Genomic DNA, 26422 nt, shown 5'->3' with positions numbered 1-26422 from the left:
AATTGTTATATTTGTAGCCATTGATTAGAGTAATTTTTTCACACAATGATCTAATTAGTTTTATATACACATAAGAATATTGCTGCTTGCATTCTAATTGGGATCGCTTTAGAGTTAATTGCCATGTTTATACAGTTCATTAATAGCAATATCTCATATCTGAGCGAGTTCCATAACCTTGACCTGGAAACACTTTTTATACTTAAAGTTTAAGACAAATTATACCAATAAGGTGTTGATCTCATAAAAAAGATAAAATTATAAAGAGGCATGTGATATTTCATGCCAGCACTGTCTTACCAGGCAAATATTCATTTTAGAATTCTAAGCTAGCCATATCTGTAGAATGATTGATATCAATAAATACAATCTATCCAAAACACTTTATGCATGTATGACATGGCTAAAATGTGTACAATAACTACGGTAATTAGCAAGCAGAGCAAATGGGGGGTCCTGCCAAGACCTCAATGGTCTGTGTTAGGTTAGTTAATAAGTCAATGATTATTGTCATGCAACCATGAATGATATGTGATTAAAGATAGAAATCCAAAAATACCTTATTGTGTATCTTCACTGGCTATCTAAACTAATGAATATATGGTCTCCTTTTGGTTTAGTACTCACTTTGCGGTGAACCTTTGATAGAATTGTCTAATCCTGGTGCAAGTGGCTCCATCTTCTTTGTAACCAGTGACGATGAATTTATCATCAAAACAGTTCAGCACAAAGAAGCGGAGTTCCTTCAAAAGCTACTTCCCGGCTACTATATGGTGAGTAAGAAGAGATTATAATCCGTTAGTAGAATGTCCCATTAATATGTCGTCTATCAGATTCTCTGTACAGTTGCTCAGCTATGCTTCTCTTTTTGGTACTAGAAATAAAAGGACCAATCAATCATTTCTATGGGGGATGACTATGCATGTATAGCTACCTCTAAAAGAAAATCCTAAAATCCCTGGCTAATGCAATGCTCCTATTATTGCCCCAATGAGGAGATGCATTTGAATCGTATACCATATGTCAGCACTTTGGTGCAGTAATGAAGCCACTGATGCACCAAGTGATCTGAAAATGCTCCTTTACAGCTAGTGACATTAGATACATATGCAGTTACAGAGGTAGCAATTGATTACTAACTCCTGATCTACGATGTGACAAGAGAACAGCTGTACTATATCCAGTGCCCAAAAGCAAAGATCACAATGAGTCCCCTATTATGTTACTGGATTTTGACCCTCAAGACAGAAGTGATGGTGTTAGTTTTCTCCTCCAGGCAACTACTAGGATGCTTCTGACTATTTCCCGCCCTTTACTTAGTAGCAATCAAAAGGGGAGTCCTGCACAGGTTCTGGCCACCCAGTAGCAAAAAGGATAGAACCCATTGTGTATTAGGGATTTTACAGAACGTTTATTTGTAGCTGGGTTATGGCTGCGTAGACCAACTCAGTGCAAACTCGAAAGCTCATTTTTGTATGTGCAGTCAGTATCAGTTTGTATAATCAAAGATGCCATTGCTAAAATCTTAATCTCTAAAATGTGTTGTTTCTAAAGAGCATAAAGCTCTTTCATTACTCTTTACTCATTACTGTTGCATTACTTGACATACGTCACCTTTTCTACAGTGATGTTGTATCTGTTATTCTTCATCATTGCCATCATTTACATTAATACGACTTTTTTTATATGTAGAATTTGAATCAGAATCCCCGGACACTACTACCCAAGTTTTATGGACTTTATTGTCTTCAGTCTGGAGGTATAAACATTCGACTTGTGGTCATGAACAATGTCTTGCCACGTTCGCTGAAGATGCATTTCAAGTATGATCTCAAAGGATCAACATATAAACGGAGGGCATCTCGAAAAGAGAGGGAAAAATCCAGTCCCACATATAAAGATCTGGATTTCTTGCAAGATATGCATGAAGGATTGTATTTTGATCCTGACACCTACAGTGCTTTAATGAAAACACTACAGAGGGATTGTCGTGTAAGTAAAATACAGAAAGATATTTGCATTCAAATGTTCAGTCTTGACGATTAGTTGCGTCAATGAAGTTGGTGGGCTGGGAATACTACGAATGTGCCAATACGGACATGTCACCTTGGAAAACACTATTTACCTGGAAATATTGGGTGAATCTGTGGGTAAATAGCATTCCAATGTTGCTTAGCCATTTTACTGAATAAGCCATAACAGGGAAAAAATTAATGTATTTATTTCCTCCCAGGAGCCATCGACTTTCAGTCATGGGGACATGAATGGAATGGCTACAGTCACTGCTCTCTATACGGTGAGGCTATAAGCAGGCCCCGGCACTCTGATTGACAGCTGGCTTTGCAGCACATTTGTGCTGAGAGATGTTCCATTCAAAGTGCAAGGAAGTTCTTATAGCTGCCACTCACAGTATGGAGAGCAATGCTGTGAGGGGTGACTGTAGCTGCTCCATCCACTTGCCCATGTCTGGAGATAAGTTCACTTTCTCCAGGTAGCCACACTTTCAGTAAGATGACTGGATACCATTGAAACGCTATTTACATGCAAATTTTCCTAGGTGACAGGTGCCCTTTAACAAAGTGGTCCCTCAGCATGGTAGACATTAGAACCTTCACTCTTAATTACCACTGGCTTGCACTGCCATTTTTTCCAAGTAACAGTTGGTAGTTGTCTTTAAGCATCTGGATAAAATATCCATCACTTGATATATACAAATATGTTATACTAGATTGTGGCCTGATTCTAATGCATCGGGTATTCTAGAACAGAGGTCCCCAACCTTTTTTGCACCAGGGACCGGCTTTAAGCAAGACCAGTTTTCCATGGCCCGGTGGGGGTGGGGCAGAGGCGAGGCTTTGGTCATATGGGGGTGGGGTTATGGAGGGATGGAGCTTAGTGCATACTTATCATATAATTATGACATTTATAATGAGAATGTGATTCAAACTGATTCAATGTGATTCAAACCTATAAAGCTGTGCCTTATATATAATGCTCTGCACCGTTGCCCCATAGATGCTCCACATAAAGCTGTGCCTTATATATAGTGCTCTGCACCGTTGCCCCATAGATGCTCCACATAAAGCTGTGCCTTATATATAGTGCTCTGCACCGTTGCCCCATAGATACTCCACATAAAGCTGTGCCATTGCTGCTGCTGCAATAAAAAAAAAAAACAACACATACTCACCTGTCTTGCTTGCAGCTCCTCAGCGTCCCGTCCCGGCATCTCTCTGCACTGACTGATCAGGCAGAGGGTGGCGCGCACACTATATGCGTCATCGCGCCCTCTGACCTGAACAGTCAGAGCGGAGAGACGCCGGGAAGATGGTGCGACGCCCGGCGTGTGGAACGAGGACAGGTGAATATGTAATACTTACCTGCTCCCGGCGTCCCGCTCCTTCCCCCGGACAGCTGGTCTTCGGTGCCGCAGCCTCTTCCTCTGTCAGCGGTCACCGGCACCGCTGATTAGAGAAATGAAGCTAGCTGTCAGCGGCGCCGCGGACCGGCTGAAAAACCCCAACGGCCCGGTCCTGGTCCGCGGACCGGCGGTTGGGGACCTCTGTTCTAGAATATGCATGTCCCCATAGTATATGGACAATGATGATTCCAGAATTCGCAGCAGACTGTGCCCGTCGCTGATTGGTCGAGGCAACCTTTATGACATCATCGTCGCCATGGCAACTATATGACATCTACGTCGATACTGTGCCCGTCGCTGATTGGTCGAGGCCCAGGCAGCCTCGACCAATCAGAGACGCGGGATTTCCAGGACAGACAGACAGACAGACAGAAAAACCCTTAGACAATTATATATATAGATTATGCGCATGTTTCTCAAAAAATTACAAACCTAGAAAATGATGAGCAAATGCATATGAAAAGCTGAGGGTTTATGGAAAGCCGAGAACTTAGTAGTTACAAGGGAAGACCAGAGTGTCATGACCTTTTTAGGGGAGAGAAAGACTCTGTTCTAGTGAGCCAGTCTAGAGGTGTACACATTAGATAAAGGCCATCCAAACAATTTCGGCACGAGTAGAGAACCATCTAATGTGTATGTAGACCTCCCGACTTTCCACCAAGAGATGATATGAAAGGGAAGGCTCTGTCCATTTCAATTAGCGATCCTTTGGTTCAGCTAAGAGATAAGTTGCCAGATGAAACAGACAGTGGGTTCTCTCAAAGAGAATGCAGGGACACTTAGCCAAGACAAGCATTCCTGTATATGGGGGAGTTGTGAGAGGTATAGTAGCTGTTAGCTGATTGCTCATCTGGTCAACAGCTATCTAATGTGTATGATGGCCTTAATATTGCTAGAGGCATTTCAAATAAGCCTAATATAAGTTCATAACTACATTTTCTCTCCAAGTAGGATTCAGGCAATATTCTTTAAATGGTGATTTTTAACTTTAAGACAATGTTGGAGCTAAAATAGCCACACGTTGGTCTGTGGACCATTCTCTAGTGCTACTCTTCAAAAGTACATGCTAAAGCGGCAGATATTTGAAACCGGTGGCTGATAAGCAATGTCATTATAAGTGGGTTGTTCACAATGTAAACATTTTGTAAAGATAGGAAATGCTTTAAAATTACACATGAAAAAATATTACTCGCCCGATTAAATCTTGATTCTCCAGCACCACCACTTCAGTGGTCTCCATTGATTTCCCTGCAAATTATATAATGCCTTGTTCTAAAACATGTGGCCACTGCAGCCAATCAATGGTGATGCCTGTGCTTATGGCAGGAGATCATTTAAGTAAAAAAAGAGTTTTTAAAAGGTAGTGACCAGCAGGGTCCCCTTGACTATAGGTGCTGGAGAGGGGGGAAAGGTTAAATAGTTGAGGCTTTCTTTGTTTATTTTAATATTTTAACTTATTTTCTGTCTTCAAATAAATTGTATGCTGGGCATCACCTTTAATCATTCAAGAAAAAAATATATATATACATATTAAATACACAGCAGTATAAGAGGTCCCAGTATATCTTATCTCCCATGTTATCTTAATCTTAAGAAAAAACAATTAGGAATCACACTGATTTACGATCTATGCCACCCACTCAAAATAATCAGACTTTTTTTTCGAATAACATATCCAAGGTTATTTTTCCCAGACTATTTTTCAAAGTTACAGAAACTTTGTGCTCCAAGGACAGCAATGTTTTTACTTCTGTCCCTTACTGAAATAATTGCTTATCTTGTTGCCTAGAATAGTTGGTTGCTATAAACTTTTAGGTTAGTAGCTTTTCATGATTATATTTGTACAGGAGAATGGCATAGACTAAGAAGCTACTCTAACTTAGCGTTTGTCCATACTGAAGTCAAGTGAGTAAATGCAAGTAGTTAAGTAAATTAATCTGTCTGCAAATACCGGACTAAATATCCCCACAGTGTAAATAGTAACTGTAAAGACAAAGTCTTCTTTACACGCACATATGGGGAAAGGTGTAACATACAGTATGTGTTTTAGATATGTTATAGATTGATGTAGGATGTTTTCCAGAAGGGAATGTTTAACATTAACAAAATCCCCATTGAGCGTGTAGTCACTATACCTTCTTATAGGTATGTAAATACTGGCTAAAAAATCATAACACGGATTAAATGGGGAAAATGTCTAGGAATATCTCAATTGAGAAATAGTGCATACCTTCGCACTGATTTTTTAAATTTTTAAACTAATTTTTGTATGCAAAGTTAAGCAACTATCTAAGTATCTGTTTGCAGAGTAGTCCTTCATATAGCTCAGTGATCTACAAAAAAATACAAATCCTTTAGAGCGCCTGCTCCTAACTGCTCTGTTTCCTACTCCCTTCTCTCAGTGCTTGAGATAGCAGAATGGAGGCTGGAGGCATTGTACAGAGATTTGTTGTAAAGAGAGCTAACAGTACTGTTTTATGTATAGCAGAGTAAACAGCTTATCAACAAAGAGGAAAGTACTTGGGCCCTGACTTATTAAGACTGCCATTTCACACACCAGTTTTGATGAACAGGGGGCAGAATTTGGTCCATCTTCCCGCTGTCATGCGCCACTGCAAGAAATTTAATAACTGTAGTAATTTACGTCACTTTTATGGTGTAAATTAGGATGACTTTGTGTGCCCTGCTTGGCCATCCGTCCTCCTGACAAATCTCTGTCCACTTTTCAAAAAGTTGATGTAGCTGGCAAGAACTAACATAAAAATGCCAAAAGTTGTGAAAAATGTTGTGACATTACACAGTTTTATGCCAGAATTCTGTTGAAAACTGTTTTATGAATTGGCCACATGGAGAGGAAATTAGTGTAATTCTGGAGCTGTGATGATATGTAAGATATCAAGCAGGAACGTGGGAATCAGTGACGGAGGGTAGGCAGAGCAAGGGTTAACAGGTTTATTTACAGGGGAGATACTCCACGCAGGGAGGTAAAGAGTTAAACTGTTAAAGGAACAGTACAATACAATGGTTCAAATATTAGCAAACGTTTAAGGAAGTCCATACTGCAGCTCTTGCTGCGAACTCAATGGTGCCGGCAACGGCCGACGCAGTGTTCTTATTAATGGGGTCAAGCAGACAACAATACCCTCGTCTTCTGGTGACAGTGGTCAGTCTCCAGTACCTTCCACTGCCCCTAGTCCATATACTGGGCCACGGTACTATCTAAGCCCGACATGTCTCCTGGCTGCTGCACAGCTGGCTCAGCTTCACTCGGTCTGCGCGGCTCGGCTTGGTTCTGCACAGTTCTGCTCTGCTCTGTATGACTCTGCTCTGCATGCGATGGGGGCTCCTTCTATATGGCCCGTCGCCACACCGGTACACTCAGATGGGGAAGCAGAGCACACTGCTCACTGCTCTGCGTGCCGCTCCGCACACCGCCCTCTGCACTGCTCCCAACACTCCTCTCTGCCAGCACCAGACTTGCGTCCTTCGCGTGCTTTTCCTTTTTATAGCCTGGTTGCTGCACGCTTTCTGCCTGTCTCTCCCGCCTCTCCGGGTCTGCAGGAAGGTCCCTCCCACTCAGGCTTCCCTCAGGCTGCATGCGAAGGTCTGCCTCCTCAAAGCTGTCCCCCGGGAACAGAGGATGCAGCCTTTCTAGTTCCAGACGCAGCATGCAGGTACCCGAGGTCCGGTCTATCTCCTTACAGATACATGAAAGCAGCTGATGACAGCAGCACCCTGGACACACATGGGTCCCACATCCAGCATGTATTACAGGTAGGGGGACACTACAACAATAGAGAATTCTGAAACTTGGATCAGGCTGAAAATGAATGAATGAAGATGATAGACTACACTAAGTCTGATTTCCATATTTTCATGTCAAAGGTGTCCATAGCTGGCTTTTTACACTGATTTCCCTGTACTTTTTATACACCTTAGACTTGGTTCATATCATGACCTAGCCTCCCAGTGTGCAGGTGTACCTCAGAACAGCAGCCCAGCTTGTACAATCAGATATTGGGGTTATATGCCACCAATGTCTATCCCGAGACAACCCTTTCCTACAAATACTGTAGCTTTCATAAAGGGTATAATAGTTGCACACCTTCCCATCACACATATGATTTAGTTCACTGTGTGGTAGTTTACTGTAGTTTAACATACAGAAAATAACACAGCCGGTCATAACCATGTTACTATGTGACCAGAGCGATAGATACATACATTAAAAGCATAATAGGTCATTGAGGCAATTTACTTGTGTGCAGAGCTTTATTGTCCATCAATAAAAATGCTTCCCATTGTTTGAGAAGTTGTCCTTGGCAGAGAGCGGGTATCAGATGCGTCTCATGTGAATATGTGCTGGCAGTGATGTCATGTCCTGCTGCGTACACTATGGTGATAACATCTAGACCCTCTGCCATTATTCTGCTAATATACAAATAAAGCCACTTCCCATTACTTCCCCCGGGAGCTTTATAAAGACATCTATAGAGTTTAAATCAAGATCATAAATTGAACTGTAGACATCGGGTATTATTGTGTGCATGATATCCAGGATTTTCTTAACAGGAAATAATATATTAAATGTGCATACATGAAAAAAAAACCATTTTTATAGTTGAATTTGTGTAGAATATATTCAAACATTAAGTATTCTGTAGAAGAGCAAATATTGCAGTGGTGTTGGACTTAAGAAACACAGACTACTGACCAGGTATCCTCTTCTTACAGAATGACAATGTGAAGCATTGTGCTGTGCACCCAGCTCCGACTTTCTTGTATATTCTACCTGCTATTTCATAAAATATGGATTAAAGGTATTGATTTAAAAAAGAAACCTTCAGGATCAGACTATGAAAGTTTTCTCCTTAGTCTGTGACTGGGAGATATATAATTTTTACAGTATCTTATTTTTTGTACTTTGCTGTACAATATATTTCAAAGGCAGACATAGTCTATAAAGCCAATGGCTTATATTTTTTTTTAACTTATTTTGTTTAAAAGATTAGCAATGTGTATGTTCAAGGGGGGCATACTGAGCCATATCCTTGTATACAGTGTTGAGACCCTGCTTTTTTAAGATCGCTGTCAGAATAATAAAATAAGTGTGATCAGAAAATGTCCTATTGTTTATATAAGGATTTTCTGCTAAATGTATTTAAGAAGAATGTTCATTTTGCATTTAATATTTTTCATATCATCTATATGAAAATAAATGTCTTGCAATTTTCCCACTAACTACTAGGCTTAATATAAGACTCATACCTCCTGTTCTTTTAAGCAGCTACATGGACGTAATCACCAATAGACTGGCTCTGACTCATTCTATAGGAGTATTTTCTAGGCATGCTCTGATCTAACTAAAGGTCATTGTGTAGGAAAGGGGACCAGAGGGAACTCTGTGTAATTTAGAAGTGTTTTTTTAGGATGTGTCATTCATAAAATATGATAGTCAAAGTATGAGTCTAATATTAAGCTTAGTGGGCAGATTTCTGATTTTATATATACACAATGATATAAAAGTATGAAAAAAACAAAACATCAAAATTGTGTAAAAATACATTTACCATAAAAACCTGATTTCAACACGAGGTTGGCTTCTAATGACACATTTCTTTTAAATCCTCTGCTCTCAAATAATCATATGCTCATGCTCATTCTGCTCCAGTCTGCACAGCAAAGCTGATAATAGAGCTACATATAGCAGGGTTTATTTTCAAATGGATGATGACAAAAATAAATAAAAATAAAATACCACAGTAGTTTAAAAAAAACAAAAAACGGTATGTTTATGCTACAGAAGCCTAATTTGGGGGCTATCACATTTTGACAGAATATGTGTGCTATACATACTGGGCCATGTGTGGTAGATAATCTGCTCAGACAGATAAAAATAGATTATAAATTAGGTGCTTCTGTTCCTTGGCAGTAGTATGGCATTAGTGCATGTGTATTATTGATTTATCAGCAAACCAACTGTTTGGAAACAAATATCAACAGTCGGGAGCTTGTTCTGCTAGACTGGTCTTCATTTTAGCTAGAAACATTGCCTATAACGTAGAAACGATGCTTGTTCTTCAGAGCCCTTAATCTACAATGATTGGTAACTATTGACTCTGTACAGTAAAGTGAATCAATGAAGACACAGCTGATTGTATTGTATCCAAATAGATCAGTTTCGACAGGGAGTAGAGATAGGTCTTCTCCTCACAAGGAGACATTTCATTCCCAGATCTGATTGTTCTTATTTCCCTCAGCCAATAAATCACCTGTGTCCTGCTGCTTCCTATGTTCCATCTGTCTGAGAAGTCTATGTACCATAGTTTCTTGTATTCTTGTTTATAGCTAGAAGACTTGTAATATTGAGTTGTAATAGTGTAATCTTCTATAGTAATTGCATAGAGTTAGAGTTTATAATGAATTTTTGTATGTATGTGTATGAGATCTTGGCTGTTAAAATGAGCCAAGCATAGAAATAATACTTTCATCTTCATCTGATTTATGCAAACCTTTTTAGTTCAAAGTCAACTAAAGTCAAGCATGATCAAGAAGATGCTTGTAAGGAAGCCTCATCACATGGTGTCATGTTTATCTCTTGTCCTTCGATATTAAACCACATCTAATTTCATTATTAGTAGATCCTTAATTAATCCGGCAAAAACTTGTCTTAACTTCAATCCAATTTATCACTATAGATGAATATTGACAGAATATTTGAATACACCACCAATGTTAGGTCCTCCTGGACCATGATCACGGCGTTATTCTGTCTGCAGGACGATGGCATAGAAAGACAACCTTTGCATACCAAACATTGAGGAATATTTGCAACCCCACACAATATGCCATCCCTAACCATAATTAAGAGTAGGACTGGTGTGACATTTCCTTGTGAAGTCCTCTGCTTGGCATTTCCCACATGGTCTCCAGACCATTATCTGGGTACTAGATGGTGGCCCTATTCTAACGCATCGGGAATTCTAGAATATGTATGTAGTTTATTTATCAAGTTTTCAAAATAATGCAATTTATACACAGGATTCGGCTGGCCGCGACCAATTAGCGAAGCGTTTTTCAAATTCCACGCCAATTCGTGGGCGGACTGCGACTGTCACTGCCTGTTCATGGCCGGGCATGACCAACCAGTGAAGCCAGGGCTGGCTCCAGGTTTTTGAGGGCCCCGGGCATAAGAGTCTCAGTGGGCCCCCTCTTTAACACATACCACGATTCATGATGCACAGATACAGCAGAGAAATATAGCACAGCCAAGTAGCGTATAACACAGCCCACGTAGTATATAGCACAGCCCACATAGTATATAGCACAGTCACATAGTATATAACACAGCCCACGTAGTATATAACACAGCCCACGTAGTATATAGCACAGCCACATAGTATATAACACAGCCCACATAGTATATAACACAGCCCACATAGTATATAGCACAGCCACGTAGTAAATAACACAGCCACGTAGAATATAGCACAGCCACGTAGTATACTGCCCAGCCATGTAGTATTTAGCACAGCCCACGTAGTAAATAGCAGACACGTAGTATATTCCCCAGCCACATAGTATATTACCCAGCCACGTAGTATATTGCCCAGCCACGTAGTATATTGCCCAGCCACGCAGTATATAGCACAGACACGTAGTATATAGCACAGACACATAGTATATTGTCCAGCCATGTAATATATTGCACAGCCACGTAGTATATTGCACAGCCACGTAATATATTGCACAGCCATGTAGTATATAGCACAGCCACGTAGTATATAGCACAGAGACTTAGTATATAACACTGCCCATGCAGTATATAACCCAGGCCACATAGTATAGAGCACAGCAATGTAGTATATTGCCCAGCCACGTAATATATACCACAGCCATGTAGTATATAGCACAGCCCACATAGTATATAGCACAGAGATGTAGTATATAACACAGCCCACGCAGTATCTAACACAGCCCACGTAGTATATAGCAATGTGGGCACCATATCCCTGTTAAAAAAAAGAATTAAATTAAAAAATAGTTATATACTCACCTTCCGTCGGCCCCCGGATCCAGCCCAGGCTTTTACCGATGCTCCTCGCGACGCTCCGGTCCCAAGAGTGTATTGCGATCTTGCGAGATGATGACATAGCGGTCTCGTGAGACCGCTACATCATCATCTCGCGAGCCCACAATGCATGGACCGGACCGTCGCGAGGAGCGGGAAAGGCCTGGGCTGGATCCGGGGCCGACAGAAGGTGAGTATATAATGATTATTTTATTTTTTTATTATTTTTAACATTAGATCTTTTTACTATTGATGCTGCATAGGCAGCATCAATAGTAAAAAGTTGGTCACACAGGGTTAATAGCAGCGTTATCGGAGTGCATTACATAATAGCAGCGTTAACGGAGTGCGTTACACCGCGGCATAACGCGGTCCGTTAACGCTGCCATTAACCCTGTGTGAGCGCTGACTTGAGGGGAGTATGGAGCGGGCACTGACGGCAGGGGAGTAGGGAGCGGCCATTTCGCGGTCGCATTGTGCCCGTTTCTGATTGGTCATGGCCGTTTGACCGCGACCAATCAGCGACTTGGGATTTCCATGACAGACAGACAGACGGAAGTGACCCTTAGACAATTATCTGGGTATTATTGCATCCAAAACAAAAAGTGGGTCCCATGAAAGAAGAAGTAGACCTCCATTCCAGCCTCCAGTGCCATGTTGCTATGCACCATGAAAGACTTGAGCTCAGTGGAACACCTTCACGGGGAAACGTCGCACCCGTCCCATTCCCAGGATTATGGTGTGGAGTAGCACAAAACGCAGTAGTGGGATCCTTCTAGTCTTCATTTCATGTACCATAACAGCCTGGCCTTACATTGATTTGGTTGTGGAACCAGTAGAAAGGCCATTTCTCCAAAGTGTCCCAGGAGTTGATTTTGGACATGACAATGCTTGTACCCAAAGTGCTACCATGGCTTGCAGCGTCTACAGACTCGCCTCCCATAGAGCACATATGGGACATCAATGGTCGGCAATAGCAAAGGGAGCTGCTTGCACAAGTCTAGTGCAGTGCATTCATCATGGCAGATCATTCCTCAGACAACCATTGATAGCATGCCAAAGTGTGTAATTGAGTCTATTTCTGAGTGTGGCGCTCATACTTGATAGTGAATAAATCGAGATGTTTTTAAAATGTTGTTTCCATTTGTTCATCATTTGAATATCATTAACTTGTCTATCCATCCTGTGATTTCCATAACTCCATGACTTTTCTTTATTGGTGTTGCTTGTATAGCACCAACACTACTTGCAGTGCTATACATTAATTGTCATCATTTACAACAGTCCTTTATATTCAATGGAGCTTCAGACTATTTTCTCTAACTCATTTTACACTTTTTTACAGATCCTTTACTGTACTTACACAAGTCCAGTATAAGGCTCGGTGTACACAGCGACATTTGTCACGCAACACTGAAATTGCGGTGTCGCATAGTGACATCGCATGTAATGACTCCCTAAGTTGTCACATTGCGACTTCCTACGACACATAGTTGAAAATGTTTCGAAATAAATTGCATTTTCTGTTGCTAATCACAAGCAACTAATTCGACGACTTCAATGGACGTCTCATGACACTTGAGAATTGTCACAACTTTGCCATTTTATTTTACAGCAAAATCAAAGCTTTAAAACAGTTGTGTAAAAGTAAGTCGCAGTCAAGTTGCATAGATGTTTCTGTTGCATGAACATGAGTCTCAGAAAAAATGTACAGCAAAAACATCCGTGCAACCTGTATAGCCCTAGTCTTACGGTGGCATACACAGGATTTTTCTATTGGATTCCATATAGCTCCAATCTAAAGAAAATTGTAGCAGGCTCCAATGGACTCCATATGTACGGAGGTAGTTTTCCATGAAGTATTGCTCTGTGCACTGCCAAGCAGGCTCTTTGCCAGTGGTCTTGAGCCCTTATGGTTCTTATTTCAATTACTTATTTCGCTAATATTATATTCTCTTTGATGGCAATAGACTTTTCACATACATTGTAGGCAGAAAATACAAAATACAAATATTAAGAGTAACCATGGGTTTAAGAAGTATAGAATAAACAAATGGGAAATTGTCTTGTACCCTTCCCATTCTGTACACAATCGGCTTGTGCATCTCGGAGGAAAACATCATTTTTCTCGGTTTTTCCATTTTCTGATCAACATAATAATGCAGTTATTATGACTCACTCATACTGATCAGCCTGTTATGATGTAAAGACGTGTCCCATGTTGCTTTATGAAAATGTAATGCAAATGCGGTCTGTCCATATTTGAATGGTTGCTAATTTGAATGAACAAACATTTAGCACAGGACTGTATTACACATACTCTTCTACAGACGGCACTGTACATGTGCACTGCACAGAATAGCCCAATGTATGCAGGCAGGGCCCGCTCCAGGCTTCTGCGGGCCATTAGGTAACAGAGTCGTCTTTGATTTTTCCTCCCTTCCAAAAGCTATAACTTTTTTTTTCAACAGAGTTTATGAGGGCTTGTTTTTGCAGTATGAACTTTAGTTTTAATCATCACCATCTCTTTTTATTTCATTTTTTGGGGAGCCAAAGTGACCAAAAAACAGCGATTCCTTACATTTCACTTTTTTTTTCATTTCAATATTCACTATATGGCATAAATATTATGATATTTTATTAGTCTGATCAGTTAAGCATGCCCACATGCTGGGCTTCACTGTATACAACCATGACAAACATTGAGAGCTTTGGTGGGACCCCCAGCACCCATGGAAATGTTATTGACCCCCCCATGATCATGTTGTCAGGGTGTGTGATGGAGGTCAGAAGGGAAAAATTCCCCGATTTCCAATCTTTTAAAAGCAGCTGTTGCGATTAACAGCGGCATATAAAAATGTAAACTGCTGCTATTGGAGATAGCTTTAATCACAGCAGTTTGGCTTGGATGCCGGCTGTATAGCACAGCCGGTATCCACACTTCATGGAGCTGTTAGACAGCCACAAACATGTTGGGACTATCACTAATCAACAGTAATGGGGCTCCAGTACTGCAGCTAATAAACAGTCATTTTTATAAAAAGTACTGCTAGAAAAAAAGTAAGTGATTCAGATGTGGAATCAGAATCTCTGTCACTACTTTATACTGCCCTTACATAGGGCAGCATCGACCTGGTGACAGATTACCTTTAAAGGTATTATATGCCCTGGTTAAGTGTTGTAACAGTGTTATACAGAATGGCTTTAGGGGGTTCTTTACCCCATAAACATGCCATAACAGGTTATATGCAAAACTATGTTATTAGTTCTTTACAAAATGGAACTATACATACAAGCAGAAGGATGTTATATGCGGTCACCACTAGTGATGAACGAGTGTACTTGTTGCTCGGGTTTTCCAGAGCATGCTCGAGTGGTCTCCGAGTATTTGTAACTGCTCGGAGATTTAGTTTTTCTTGACGCAGCTATGATTTATGGCTGCTAGCCAGCCTGAGTACATGTGGGGGTTGCCTGGTTCCTAGAGAATCCCCTCATGTATTCAGGCTGTCTATCAGCTGTAAATCATGCAGCTGAGGCAACAAAAACGAAATCTCCGAACACTCACAAATACTCGGAGACCACCCGAGCAACGAGTACACTCGCTCATCACTGGTCACCACCCCTATATTTGCTATCATGATATTGGAAAGCACCGTCCGCCAGTATGTAGCCAGCTTAAGTAACTGGAACAAATACAAAGTTTGAGTGGTATAAATTGTAAAGTAGAAATGAGAGCGTTACAGACTTGCATGCTTTTACTTAACCACTTCATTACTTGGTTTATCTGTGTTCCATGTAGTCCTTTTCCTTGAAAGAAGTGATAACAGGAAAACACTGTCATGTGTGTTCGTCTGGTGTATGATAAGACATAAACGTTCCTAGAATAAAGACGTGCACACCCATTATATCACACTCAGAGGCGTAGCTAGGGTTTCAACTTAGGGGGGGCGAAACATCTGAGTGGGCCCCTAACCAGCTAAACCTGATTACAGCTACGGTTGCGCACTCTTATTGTGAATATAGGGGAACCTCAGAATAGGACCCAACTGTTATTGAAAATAAATCTATATACAAAAACGAACATTGACTTTACCGCCATATTGGACCATATGCACAATAATAATGTCCCCTAAGTTCCCCCATGTACTGCTCCATTATACACAGTATTGTGAGCTTAAAGCTTCCCTATACACAGTCTAAGGCCCCCACAGCTCCCCTATACACAGTATGATGATTCTATAACTCCCCTATACTGTACACAGTATGATGTTCCCACTGCTCCCCTCTACACAGTATACCACTGCTCCCCTATAGATAGTATGAGCCCAATGCTCGCCATACACAGTATAATGCTGACAGAACTCCACTATAGAAAGTATAATGCCCCCCAGAGCTCCCCTATATACAGTGTAATGGGCCAACAGCTCCCATATGCACAATATGCCTTCATAGTTCCCTATACACAGTATGATGGGCCTGCAGCTCCCGTCAAATAGTATGATGGGCCCACAGCTTCCTTATACACAGTATGATGGGCCCACAGCTTTTTTTATACACAGTAGGATGGGCCCACAGCTTCCTTATACACAGTATGATGGTCCCACAGCTCCCTTATACACAGTATGATGGGCTCGCAGCTCCCTTATACGCAGTATGATGGGCTCGCAGCTCCCTTATACGCAGTATGATGGGCTCGCAGCTCCCTTATACACAGTATGATGGGCTCGCAGCTCCCTTATACACAGTATGATGGGCCCCCAGCTCCCTTATACACAGTATGATGGGCCCGCAGCTCCCTTATACACAGTATGATGGGCCCGCACTCCCTTATACACAGTATGATGGGCCCGCAGCTCCCGTATACACAGTATGATGGGCCCGCAGCTCCCGTATACACAGTATGATGGGCCCGCAGCTCCCTTATACACAGTATGATGGTCCGGCAGCTCCCGTATACACAGTATGATGGGCCGGCAGCTCCCGTATACACAGTATGATAGGCCCGCAGCTCCCTTATACATAGTATGATTGGCCTGCAGCTCCCGTATACACAGTATGATGGGCCCGCAGCTTCCTTATACACAGTATGATGGGCCCGCAGCTCCCATATACACAGTATGATTGGCCTGCAGCTCCCGTATACACAGTATGATGGGCCCACAGCTTCCTTATACACAGTATGATGGTCCCACAGCTCCCTTATACACAGTATGATGGGCTCGCAGCTCCCTTATACGCAGTATGATGGGCTCGCAGCTCCCTTATACGCAGTATGATGGGCTCGCAGCTCCCTTATACACAGTATGATGGGCTCGCAGCTCCCTTATACACAGTATGATGGGCCCCCAGCTCCCTTATACACAGTATGATGGGCCCGCAGCTCCCTTATACACAGTATGATGGGCCCGCACTCCCTTATACACAGTATGATGGGCCCGCAGCTCCCGTATACACAGTATGATGGGCCCGCAGCTCCCGTATACACAGTATGATGGGCCCGCAGCTCCCTTATACACAGTATGATGGTCCGGCAGCTCCCGTATACACAGTATGATGGGCCGGCAGCTCCCGTATACACAGTATGATAGGCCCGCAGCTCCCTTATACATAGTATGATTGGCCTGCAGCTCCCGTATACACAGTATGATGGGCCCGCAGCTTCCTTATACACAGTATGATGGGCCCGCAGCTCCCATATACACAGTATGATGGGCCGGCAGCTCCCGTATACACCGTATGATGGGCCGGCAGCTCCCGTATACACAGTATGATGGGCCCGCAGCTTCCTTATACACAGTATGATGGGCCCGCAGCTCCCGTATACACCGTATGATGGGCCGGCAGCTCCCGTATACACAGTATGATGGGCCCGCAGCTTCCTTATACACAGTATGATGGGCCCGCAGCTCCCGTATACACAGTATGATGGGCCCGCAGCTCCCGTATACACAGTATGATGGGCCCGCAGCTTCCTTATACACAGTATGATGGGCCCGCAGCTCCCGTATACACAGTATGATGGGCCCGCAGCTCCCGTATACACAGTATGATGGGCCCGCAGCTCCCTTATACATAGTATGATGGTCCGGCAGCTCCCGTATACACAGTATGATGGGCCGGCAGCTCCCGTATACACAGTATGATGGACTCACAGGTTCATTATACATAGTATGATGGGCCCGCAGCTCCCTTATACACAGTATGATGGGCCCACAGCTCCTTTATACACAGTATGATGGACCCACAGCTCCCTTATACACAGTATGATGGGCTTGCAGCTCCCTTATACACAGTATGATGGGCTTGCAGCTCCCTTATACACAGTATGATGGGCTTGCAGCTCCCTTATACACAGTATGATGGGCTTGCAGCTACCTTATACACAGTATGATGGGCTTGCAGCTCCCTTATACACAGTGTGATGGGCCCGCAGCTCCCTTATACACAGTGTGATGGACCCGCAGCTCCCTTATACACAGTGTGATGGACCCGCAGCTCCCTTATACACAGTATGATGGGCCCGCAGCTCCCTTATACATAGTATGATTGGCCCGCAGCTCCCTTATACATAGTATGATTGGCCCGCAGCTCCCGTATACACAGTATGATGGGCCCGCAGCTCCCGTATACACAGTATGATGGACTCACAGCTTCCTTATACACAGTATGATGGACTCACAGCTCCCTGTCATGATTTGGATACCCTGGTCATTTACTCATCCTCCGGCGTAATCACTATTTTGTGGCACTGCTGCAGTCCCACAGCTCAAACTTGTGAGCGCAGCTACTGACTGGCCAGAAGTTAGAAGCTATATCACAAGCGATCAATGTAAGACTATGAGGCTATGTGCACTTGTTGCGGATTCGTGTGCGGATTTACCGCGGATTTCCTGTGTTTTTTGTGCAGATTTCACCTGCGTTTTACCACCTGCAGAATCCTATACAGAAGCAGGTGTAAAACGCTGCGGAATCTGTAAAAAGAATTGACATGCTGCGGAAAATACAACGCAGCGTTTCCGAGCGGTATTTTCCGCACCATGTGCACTGCGGATTTGGTTTTTCATAGGTTTACATGGCACTGTAAACCAGATGGAAAACTGCTGTGAATCCGCAGCGGCCAATCCGCAACATGTGCACATAGCCTGAGAGTGAGAAAGAGGCCAGAACGAGGCTCCCATAGACTCACATTGATTAGTGACCTCTGTGCTGCTCCATGAAACACTGGAGCCGCGGACAGGTCACAAACTGCAGGAGACGCACACGCTGCGGATCCGCAGCAATTTCCCATGCGTTTACAGTACAATGTAAACCTATGGGAAAAAAAATCCGCAGTGCACATGCTGTGGAAAAAACCGCGTGGAAGCGCAGCGGTTTATATTCCGCAGCATGTCAATTCTTTGTGCGGATTCCGCTGCGGGTTTACACCTGCTCCAATAGAAAACTGCAGGTGTAAACCCGCAGCGCAATCCGCAATAGAAACCGCGATAAATCCGCAGGAAAAACCGCAGTCCTCCACAATACGTGTGCACATACCCTAAAACAGATGAAAATGCCAGAAGGCAAGTATCAGACAGGGGGCAGGGGACATGGATTGTCAGCACCGCTCCAGCAATGAAATAAAAAGTAATGCTGGAGTGGTGCTGTAAATGTGATGCAGCTCTTGGTTACTATATGGGGGCTCCTTATACGAATACTCATAAACGACCCAGGTAGTACGTATCAAAAGCCCCCTGCCTTCCCCCCCATCTCCAGCCTCCCCAGACAGCAAATATTACATGATGGAGTACATATAATATCAGAACTAAACATTATAATATTCAGCCCCCAGTGACCTGTTCCCTCCCCCACTTCAATACCTCCATCATCTCACATCCACCCCTCAGTGCCCTGTCCCACCTCACCCACCTTCTGCCCTCACAACACCCAAATGGTCTTACATTCACCCCCCAGTGTCCTGTCTCCCCTCCCCCACAATACCCCAACGGTCTCACAGTGACATACCTGAATTTAAGAAACCTAACAAGTTCCATCCCCACTTACTGATAAAGTTTGCAGGCAGGACCAGGAAGTGTAAGTGAAATGAAAGTTGTGGGCACTAGGACCCAGCGTGCCTGAGCCAATCCCAGCGTGCACAGAGTGAAGAAAACTGCAGCCAGGAAAAGCTACATCATCAGGTCAGACGGGCGAAACCATTCACTGCAGGGGGGAGACTCTGCAGCCGGCCACTGTGCTAATAGCGTGCAGAGTCTCCGTCAGATAGGAGCAGACATTATACTGCTCTGCTCCTATGCGGTGTTCTGCCTCGTCACAGAAGTAGCCCTGGCTCCCGGTGGGCCCCTTCATTTGACAGGGCCCGGGGCGATGGCCCCCTCTGCCCCCCCAGTAGCTACGCTACTGATCACACTGCTACAGATGTCACATGTAACTGTCACTGTGATTACTTGGTTACTACTGTGTTGTTTTACCCTTGAAGTAGTGATGAAGGCTTGGGGGTAGTGTGTGCGTTTGGGCGCAGAGAGATGGCCATATAACTCGTGGCAGGATCACATTGCAATCCTCGTACTGGCTGTCGGCTCTCCTGACCTGAGCTTGACCGCTGCATAGAAATCCATCACACTGTCATGCTCGGGTCAGGAGAGGTGTCAGGCCAGTCTGTGCAGTACAATGCCATCATATCACGAGTTATACATGATTTATACTTCCGTCTGTCTGCATCCTTTGAGTGACAGTCACATTGAGCCTGCTACCTAACCCACCCTGCTAGGCCCAATGGCTAAGCCACTAATTCCTAACCTTAATATTTGACTGAGACCGTTAATCATTTTTCAATTGCTAGGAACCTCTCCGCCCATTTCCATCTTAAAGAAGGAAGACATTTTTTCCCTAATATGGTAAAATTAGTTTCTGTCTGTTGGGGTCTTTGCCGTCCTCTAGATCAAAATATTAGGCTATAGGATGAAGTTGATGGACTTATTTCTACCTTCAACTTTAAAGAAGCGCTCTTATCAACATTTTTATTCTCTCAATATATTGCTATCATCATATTATGATTCAATATGCAAAAGATGGTGGATTGAAATAGAGGGATAGAGGAGGAATAATTGATATCCCATATTCCAACATAAAGTTGAGGCAGGATTGGCAATTGGCAGTGCCTTCATAAGAATCTACTGGCCCAGATAAGACAGATCTCCATTTCTTTACATGTTTTTTGCCATATGTGAAATATATGGCAACATGAAACATATGTGAAATATTCTTCTGTAAATTGAACATTAAAGGGGTTGTCCACTACTCATAAAACCCATTCTCAATCCTCATGTTTCTCCCTTTAAAAAAAAACCAAAACAATACATCTTCACCTCCGGTGCTGTCACCATTCCATCAGTGTTGGCATTTGCTCTCTCACTGGTTGTGCATCATTTTTATGTCACGCAATCCCTGTGACCAGTCAGCGCTGGCTTCACTGTCCCTTCCCTCGGACAAATCACATACAGAGAAAATGAAGTAAGAGCTGCTGCTATCTCATTCCCTCCAGATGTACATGATACGTCCGAAAACAAGGATAGTGAAGACTGGTCGCCGGTATAGCGTGACATTATAATGTTAATGGAACAACACCAACACTGGAAGTGAATCTAAGTTTTATTATTTTACAAGGGGGAAACATGAGGATTGAGAAGTGGTTGTTCGACAACTCCTTTAACAGATTCCTGAGCCATTTACTTGCAGTTTGCACCCTTTCATGAAAATGTCTATTTCAACAGGTGTTAGAAAGCTTTAAGATTATGGATTACAGCCTGCTGCTTGGAGTTCATGTACTTGACCGTCCATCCAAAGAAAAAGAAGGAGAAACGTCTCAATACTCTATAGACAATAAACGTCCTTCAGTACAGAAAGTTCTCTACTCTACTGCCTTGGAGTCTATACAGGGTCCTGGGAAGGCCGTTGATGCTATCACAAGGGAGAACACGTAAGGCTTTTTTACTTTTCGCATTCTTTCTGTAGTTAGCACTTTTTATGAGCAAACATACAGTAAAGGACAAGATTAATCCAGGCTACGTTTTGAAGAAACCACAAATAAACTTATAAGAAGTAGGAAAATAGGACTCAATAGCTGACACTGATGGGCAGTCAAAATTAGGGATAAATTGTGAACCCAAAAATGAATAATGATGAAACATAGTAATAAATGTCTATAGTTTAGTCATAAATTTGGGCACATTAACAACATTCACTATGACCTAAGATTTACAATAACATTAACTGGCACATGCTCTTCCGGCGGAAATAAATATATAATAAATAATAATAATAATAATCTTTATTTTTTATATAGCGCTAACATATCTAAATATATAAATAAAAATGAACATTTCTTCTATTTTCTATTATCATAGAAATCATTGAAATGTCAAAAAATAGAAAAAGTGTAAATTTAGTTCATCACTTATGGGTTAGAAATAATTATCCCAGGAAACTTCATAGCTATGATTAAGAGTTTTTCTACCTGAAACGCGTAAGCATTATAGATTTTCTTTTTTAATATTTGCAAATTCTCCTAATTTTCTATCTTATATGATTAAAGGTTAAGCTTTAATTATTTTCCTTTGGTGCTGGAGAACCTCCCCTTTTGGACTATTGAGAGCCATTCAAATGTCCTCTAGTTTTAGCTTTGTGAATTTACAGATGATTGACAGTTGAGCCTTACGGTAATAAAAATTATTAGTTGTGGAGCCAAAGACATCAAATACACTGTGGTAGAGCGGCTCACTCGGCTGCACACGGAGGTAGACACGGGTACACTGCAACTTTAAGAACTTCCTTTTGTGTATTGCAGGCAGCATAAACAAAGGTGTAGTAAAGAAAATACAGCCCTCTGGGCAAAACAGGAAAACAAATCCAAAATGGTGGCAGAACAAACACAGTCTTTCTGTGAGTGGGGTTCCTCCCACTCACAGCTGGCAGAACACACGCTGTTCAGGTTTAGCACACACTTTCCTGGAGTGCTCCCTATCCAGGCACACACTAAACACTGAAAGCTCTGGCCATCAGCCATTTAAGCCCAGGCCTTGTGACTCCTCCATCATGTGACTGATCACATGATCTTGACATCACACAGGTCCTTTCAGGACTCTGCATGTGGAGATACTGTGGACCCCCCCACCCGCTCTATGGAGGTCCACTAAAGCCAGCCCATAACATAACTCTCATTTCATCCTCTCAACATGTAGTGTGCTGGAGGAAACTACTGTGGTTTTACATCACTGACCCCATCATGCGCAGTGACACGTATCTCCCCTCTATCACCCTCTCACAACACGTATATATATAAAACTACCGCCACATGGCTATTCCTAAAAATGGGATCCCTTTTCAGTTTGACTATACAGAAGATCTGCTGGAATCTGTTTTGGTATGGGTATCCAGCGGCCAAGTTTATTAAATCTGCTTATAGAGTTAATGATGGAATATTTCCCACTATACCATAAGAACATGTCTTAAACTTAACTACAAGTGTACTTATCATTTACATTGTTTTTCTTTATATGTGATACCCCCATCAATGTGCTATAAGGTGTCAGTTTCTACATTAGGGTGCGCACAGAGCGGTATAGATAGACCCATATACCAATCTGGTGTCTCAGTAATGCAGGAGCTAAGACCACCTGACGGATGTGCACATAGTGGGTTTCCCAGGACCCGAACCCATATAGAACTGTAGCACACATAAACAGCATGAAAATGATAGGTTCATGTGCACTTTTAAAGTGTACCCTTTCTTGTTGTGTGCTTCTAATTAACTCTTTATAAGCTTCTGTTTGTTTGGATGTATGACAGTCACAAGTACTTTCATTTTTCTTGTTTTTTACAATGTTCTAGTTATTAGCTAGATGACAAAAACACAACGACAATTTAATTTAAATCCTAAATCGCAATGTCATTACCGTTCTTGCCTCTAGGGTCTTGTAGGATTTGGTGTAGGATGATCACATAAAAAAGTATCCCCTCTGTCACTGACACTGGCCTAATCGGTGATGTCTCGTTCTACACTAATGTCACTGCTGTGACCGTAGATTAGCCTCCTAGTCCAACAAGTCCCTGTAAGGGAGGACTGCATTGTCGGTTTGGAAACAGCAGTGACTTAAAGGGGTTGGCCACTGTCATTATTTGAACAACTGTGCTGGGGACATGATTTTGTGGTTCTCCTCCTGTAATTGTTAGTGCAGACTTCATCACTAACTGCTCATATTTCTGATGGAGGAGCATGTGACCAAACCTGTCCATCAGCTCCCTCTAATTGAAAACACTTCACATGGGAAAGATGGTTATCATTTGAAGGAGGTTGACGGACAGGTCTGATCACATGCTCCTCCATCAGTAGACATAGTCTGTGAGGAAGGAGGAAGGAGGAGAACCTGTAACCCTTATATATTAATAAGTGCTATAGAATCATATCTACATTACATTTGATAAACTAAAGAAAAAGAGAAAAAGTAGCTAACCCCTTTAAACTATGAGCACCCAACTATTTTTAGGCACATTCATGCACAGTTTTTGTACAACTTCAATCACCCCTTTAAGGTTGTAATTCTATTATGACCGTACAGGAGCCTAATGTTCTTATTTCTTAAATAGGATGGGCGGTATTCCTGCAAAGAACCATAAGGGCGAGAGAATGCTGCTTTTTATGGGTATTATCGATATCCTCCAGTCCTACAGGTAAATGATGCACTTACCTGTCAAATTTCTCGTTGTAACCTGGTGTTTATACAGTAGCTGAATTATGCGCTGTGTGCGGGGTCTGCAATACTTAGTCATACTGAATCATTTACTGTTTTGTCTTTAGGTTAATAAAGAAATTGGAACATTCATGGAAAGCATTAGTTTACGATGGGGTGAGTCATCTCGAAGTTAAACAAACAAAAAAAAACATTTACCTGCGCTTAGCAACCCGATGTTTACCCTGGTTACCCGGGGACCTCGGCATCGTTGGTCGCTGGAGAGCGGTCTGTGTGACAGCTCTCCAGCGATCAAACAGCGACGCTGCAGCGATCGGCATCGTTGTCGCTATCGCTGCAGCGTCGCTTCGTGTGAAGGTACCTTAAGCTGTAGATTGTTGATTGTCAAAAGAGAAAATGTTGTATTACTTTTTTATTTCCTGTATCAATGATACATATGAAAATAAGATACTTTGCAATAGATCGTATCACAGATATCAGCTTTTTTTCTCCTCCTTTCATTCTCAAAATTCTCAATTCATAGTTCAAATCTGTATATAGTGACATCCTTTCCTATTACTGAGATAGGAGATGACATTTGGTGCTCTCAAAGTTCTATGAAGAACTGTAACTGTCATTTTAAGAGAACGTTAAGCAGAATGTCTGTGTCTCCTCCCACTCCATAGAACTTTATGAGCACTAGCTGTCATCTCCTCTCTCATTAATGGGAAAATCAGTCTTCACCAAATACAGATTGTACAGATTTTACCCATGAATTGAGAGTGAAAGATCACTCCAGGAGGAGAAAAAAAGCAGGTTTTTCTGATAACATATATTACAAAATTGCTTATTTCCAAGTGTACTATTGATTTATGAAATAGAAATTAAAATGACAGTTAATCTTTCATTTAGTTTCTGTGACACACTTATCAGAATTGGATTTGAATATACTTTATTAAAGGGGTATTTTTTAGAAAACCCCTGTCCACATGCATTCTCACCACATATGGACGTCATAGACATGGATACCTCTGCCACTGTAAGAAAGGCCACTGCACTGGGGAACCCATCCCATTCATGTACAATGATATATGGCTTGCAAGTGTTATTACATTTCCACCTTAGCAGCCGGTGCATTGGAATTGTATAGCCGGGTGTGATAACAGCTCATGAATTGAGAATCAGAATTGGCATCCATCAGCTTTTTAAAAAGGGGTTTTCTTCACAAGACATCATTTTTTGGGAGATCTTAAATATTATGATGTGTTAGGAAGAAATCATGTTTTGTATCATGAATGTGCAGTATTTTATATATATAATATTATCCACTTCTAAGAATATCTTAAGGTGCTTTCTATCATCAGTTATATTGCATGTGTACAAAGAGAGACAGGGACAGACAAATCTTTGGTGCAACCTGGGCCCGGGAGATAAGGGAGCCCATTTCCACTTCTAAAGAAGCTGGAATTATACATTATGATGAGCTATTGCTTTGCGAAGAGCCCATAAACTGCTTTTGCACAGGGGCCTTCTTCTTTCTGTAGGCTTGGAGGTTTAGACCTAAGCACTAAGTATTGAAATGTTGACACTTGAGGGCATAAATAGCCTTGAACATTCAGTTATATGGGTGACATGGACAAACATTTGTCCTCCATGCACACCTTGTATGACAACATTCCCTTGAGTTGCTAGGAGAGGTTCTTCATGGAAGGGTTTCCATCTCAATAGAAAGCTCACAACGCAGTTTCCATTATGCTTTGAAAATTATACACACTACTCTATGGAACACACTTAATATTAAGACATATTTAAATAATAATTAATAATAATTGAAATGTTTCTTCATGGGTCAAAAGAGGGCACATTTGTGTAAGCCAATATACGGTAACACGTTCTACATCTTGCCAGGCGGATGGGCTTTATTCCCCCTGTTAAATCAGTACACTGGATTTACTTTATAAAAATCCTTCAGGGAGTTGAGTGAAAATCTTGTATAACAGGATTTGCTCTCAGAAGAATTTCATTGGGGGAAACTGTTCCCATGGGCTTATCAGAGGAATTTGCATTAGCAGGATTTACTGTTTTATAACATGAAGGCTCCTTGTTTTTTTTTCTAGGACACGGTGTCAGTCCATAGGCCAAGTTTTTATGCAGATAGGTTTTTAAAGTTTATGAATTCCAGAGTTTTCAAGAAAGTCCAAGGTAAGA

General features: G+C 42.1%; 1 protein-coding gene across 5 annotated transcripts in view; it reads left to right on the top strand.

The window, feature by feature from the left end:
• The window catches only part of PIP5K1B (phosphatidylinositol-4-phosphate 5-kinase type 1 beta), a 166688-nt gene that overhangs the window by 106454 nt on the left and 33812 nt on the right, over positions 1-26422 (top strand). For all 5 annotated transcript variants that reach the window (XM_077249077.1, XM_077249078.1, XM_077249080.1 and 2 more), the window contains 6 exons: positions 621-773; positions 1693-1992; positions 21260-21465; positions 24132-24215; positions 24343-24391; positions 26332-26416. In XM_077249077.1, coding sequence (XP_077105192.1) covers positions 621-773; positions 1693-1992; positions 21260-21465; positions 24132-24215; positions 24343-24391; positions 26332-26416 — 877 coding nt within the window. The remainder of the gene's footprint in view (positions 1-620; positions 774-1692; positions 1993-21259; positions 21466-24131; positions 24216-24342; positions 24392-26331; positions 26417-26422) is intronic.

Source organism: Ranitomeya variabilis, chromosome 1 (assembly GCF_051348905.1).
Source record: "Ranitomeya variabilis isolate aRanVar5 chromosome 1, aRanVar5.hap1, whole genome shotgun sequence".
Lineage (NCBI taxonomy): Eukaryota > Metazoa > Chordata > Amphibia > Anura > Dendrobatidae > Ranitomeya > Ranitomeya variabilis.
Note: the sequence above shows the minus strand (reverse complement) of the source record. Positions and strands in the feature narration are given on the sequence as shown.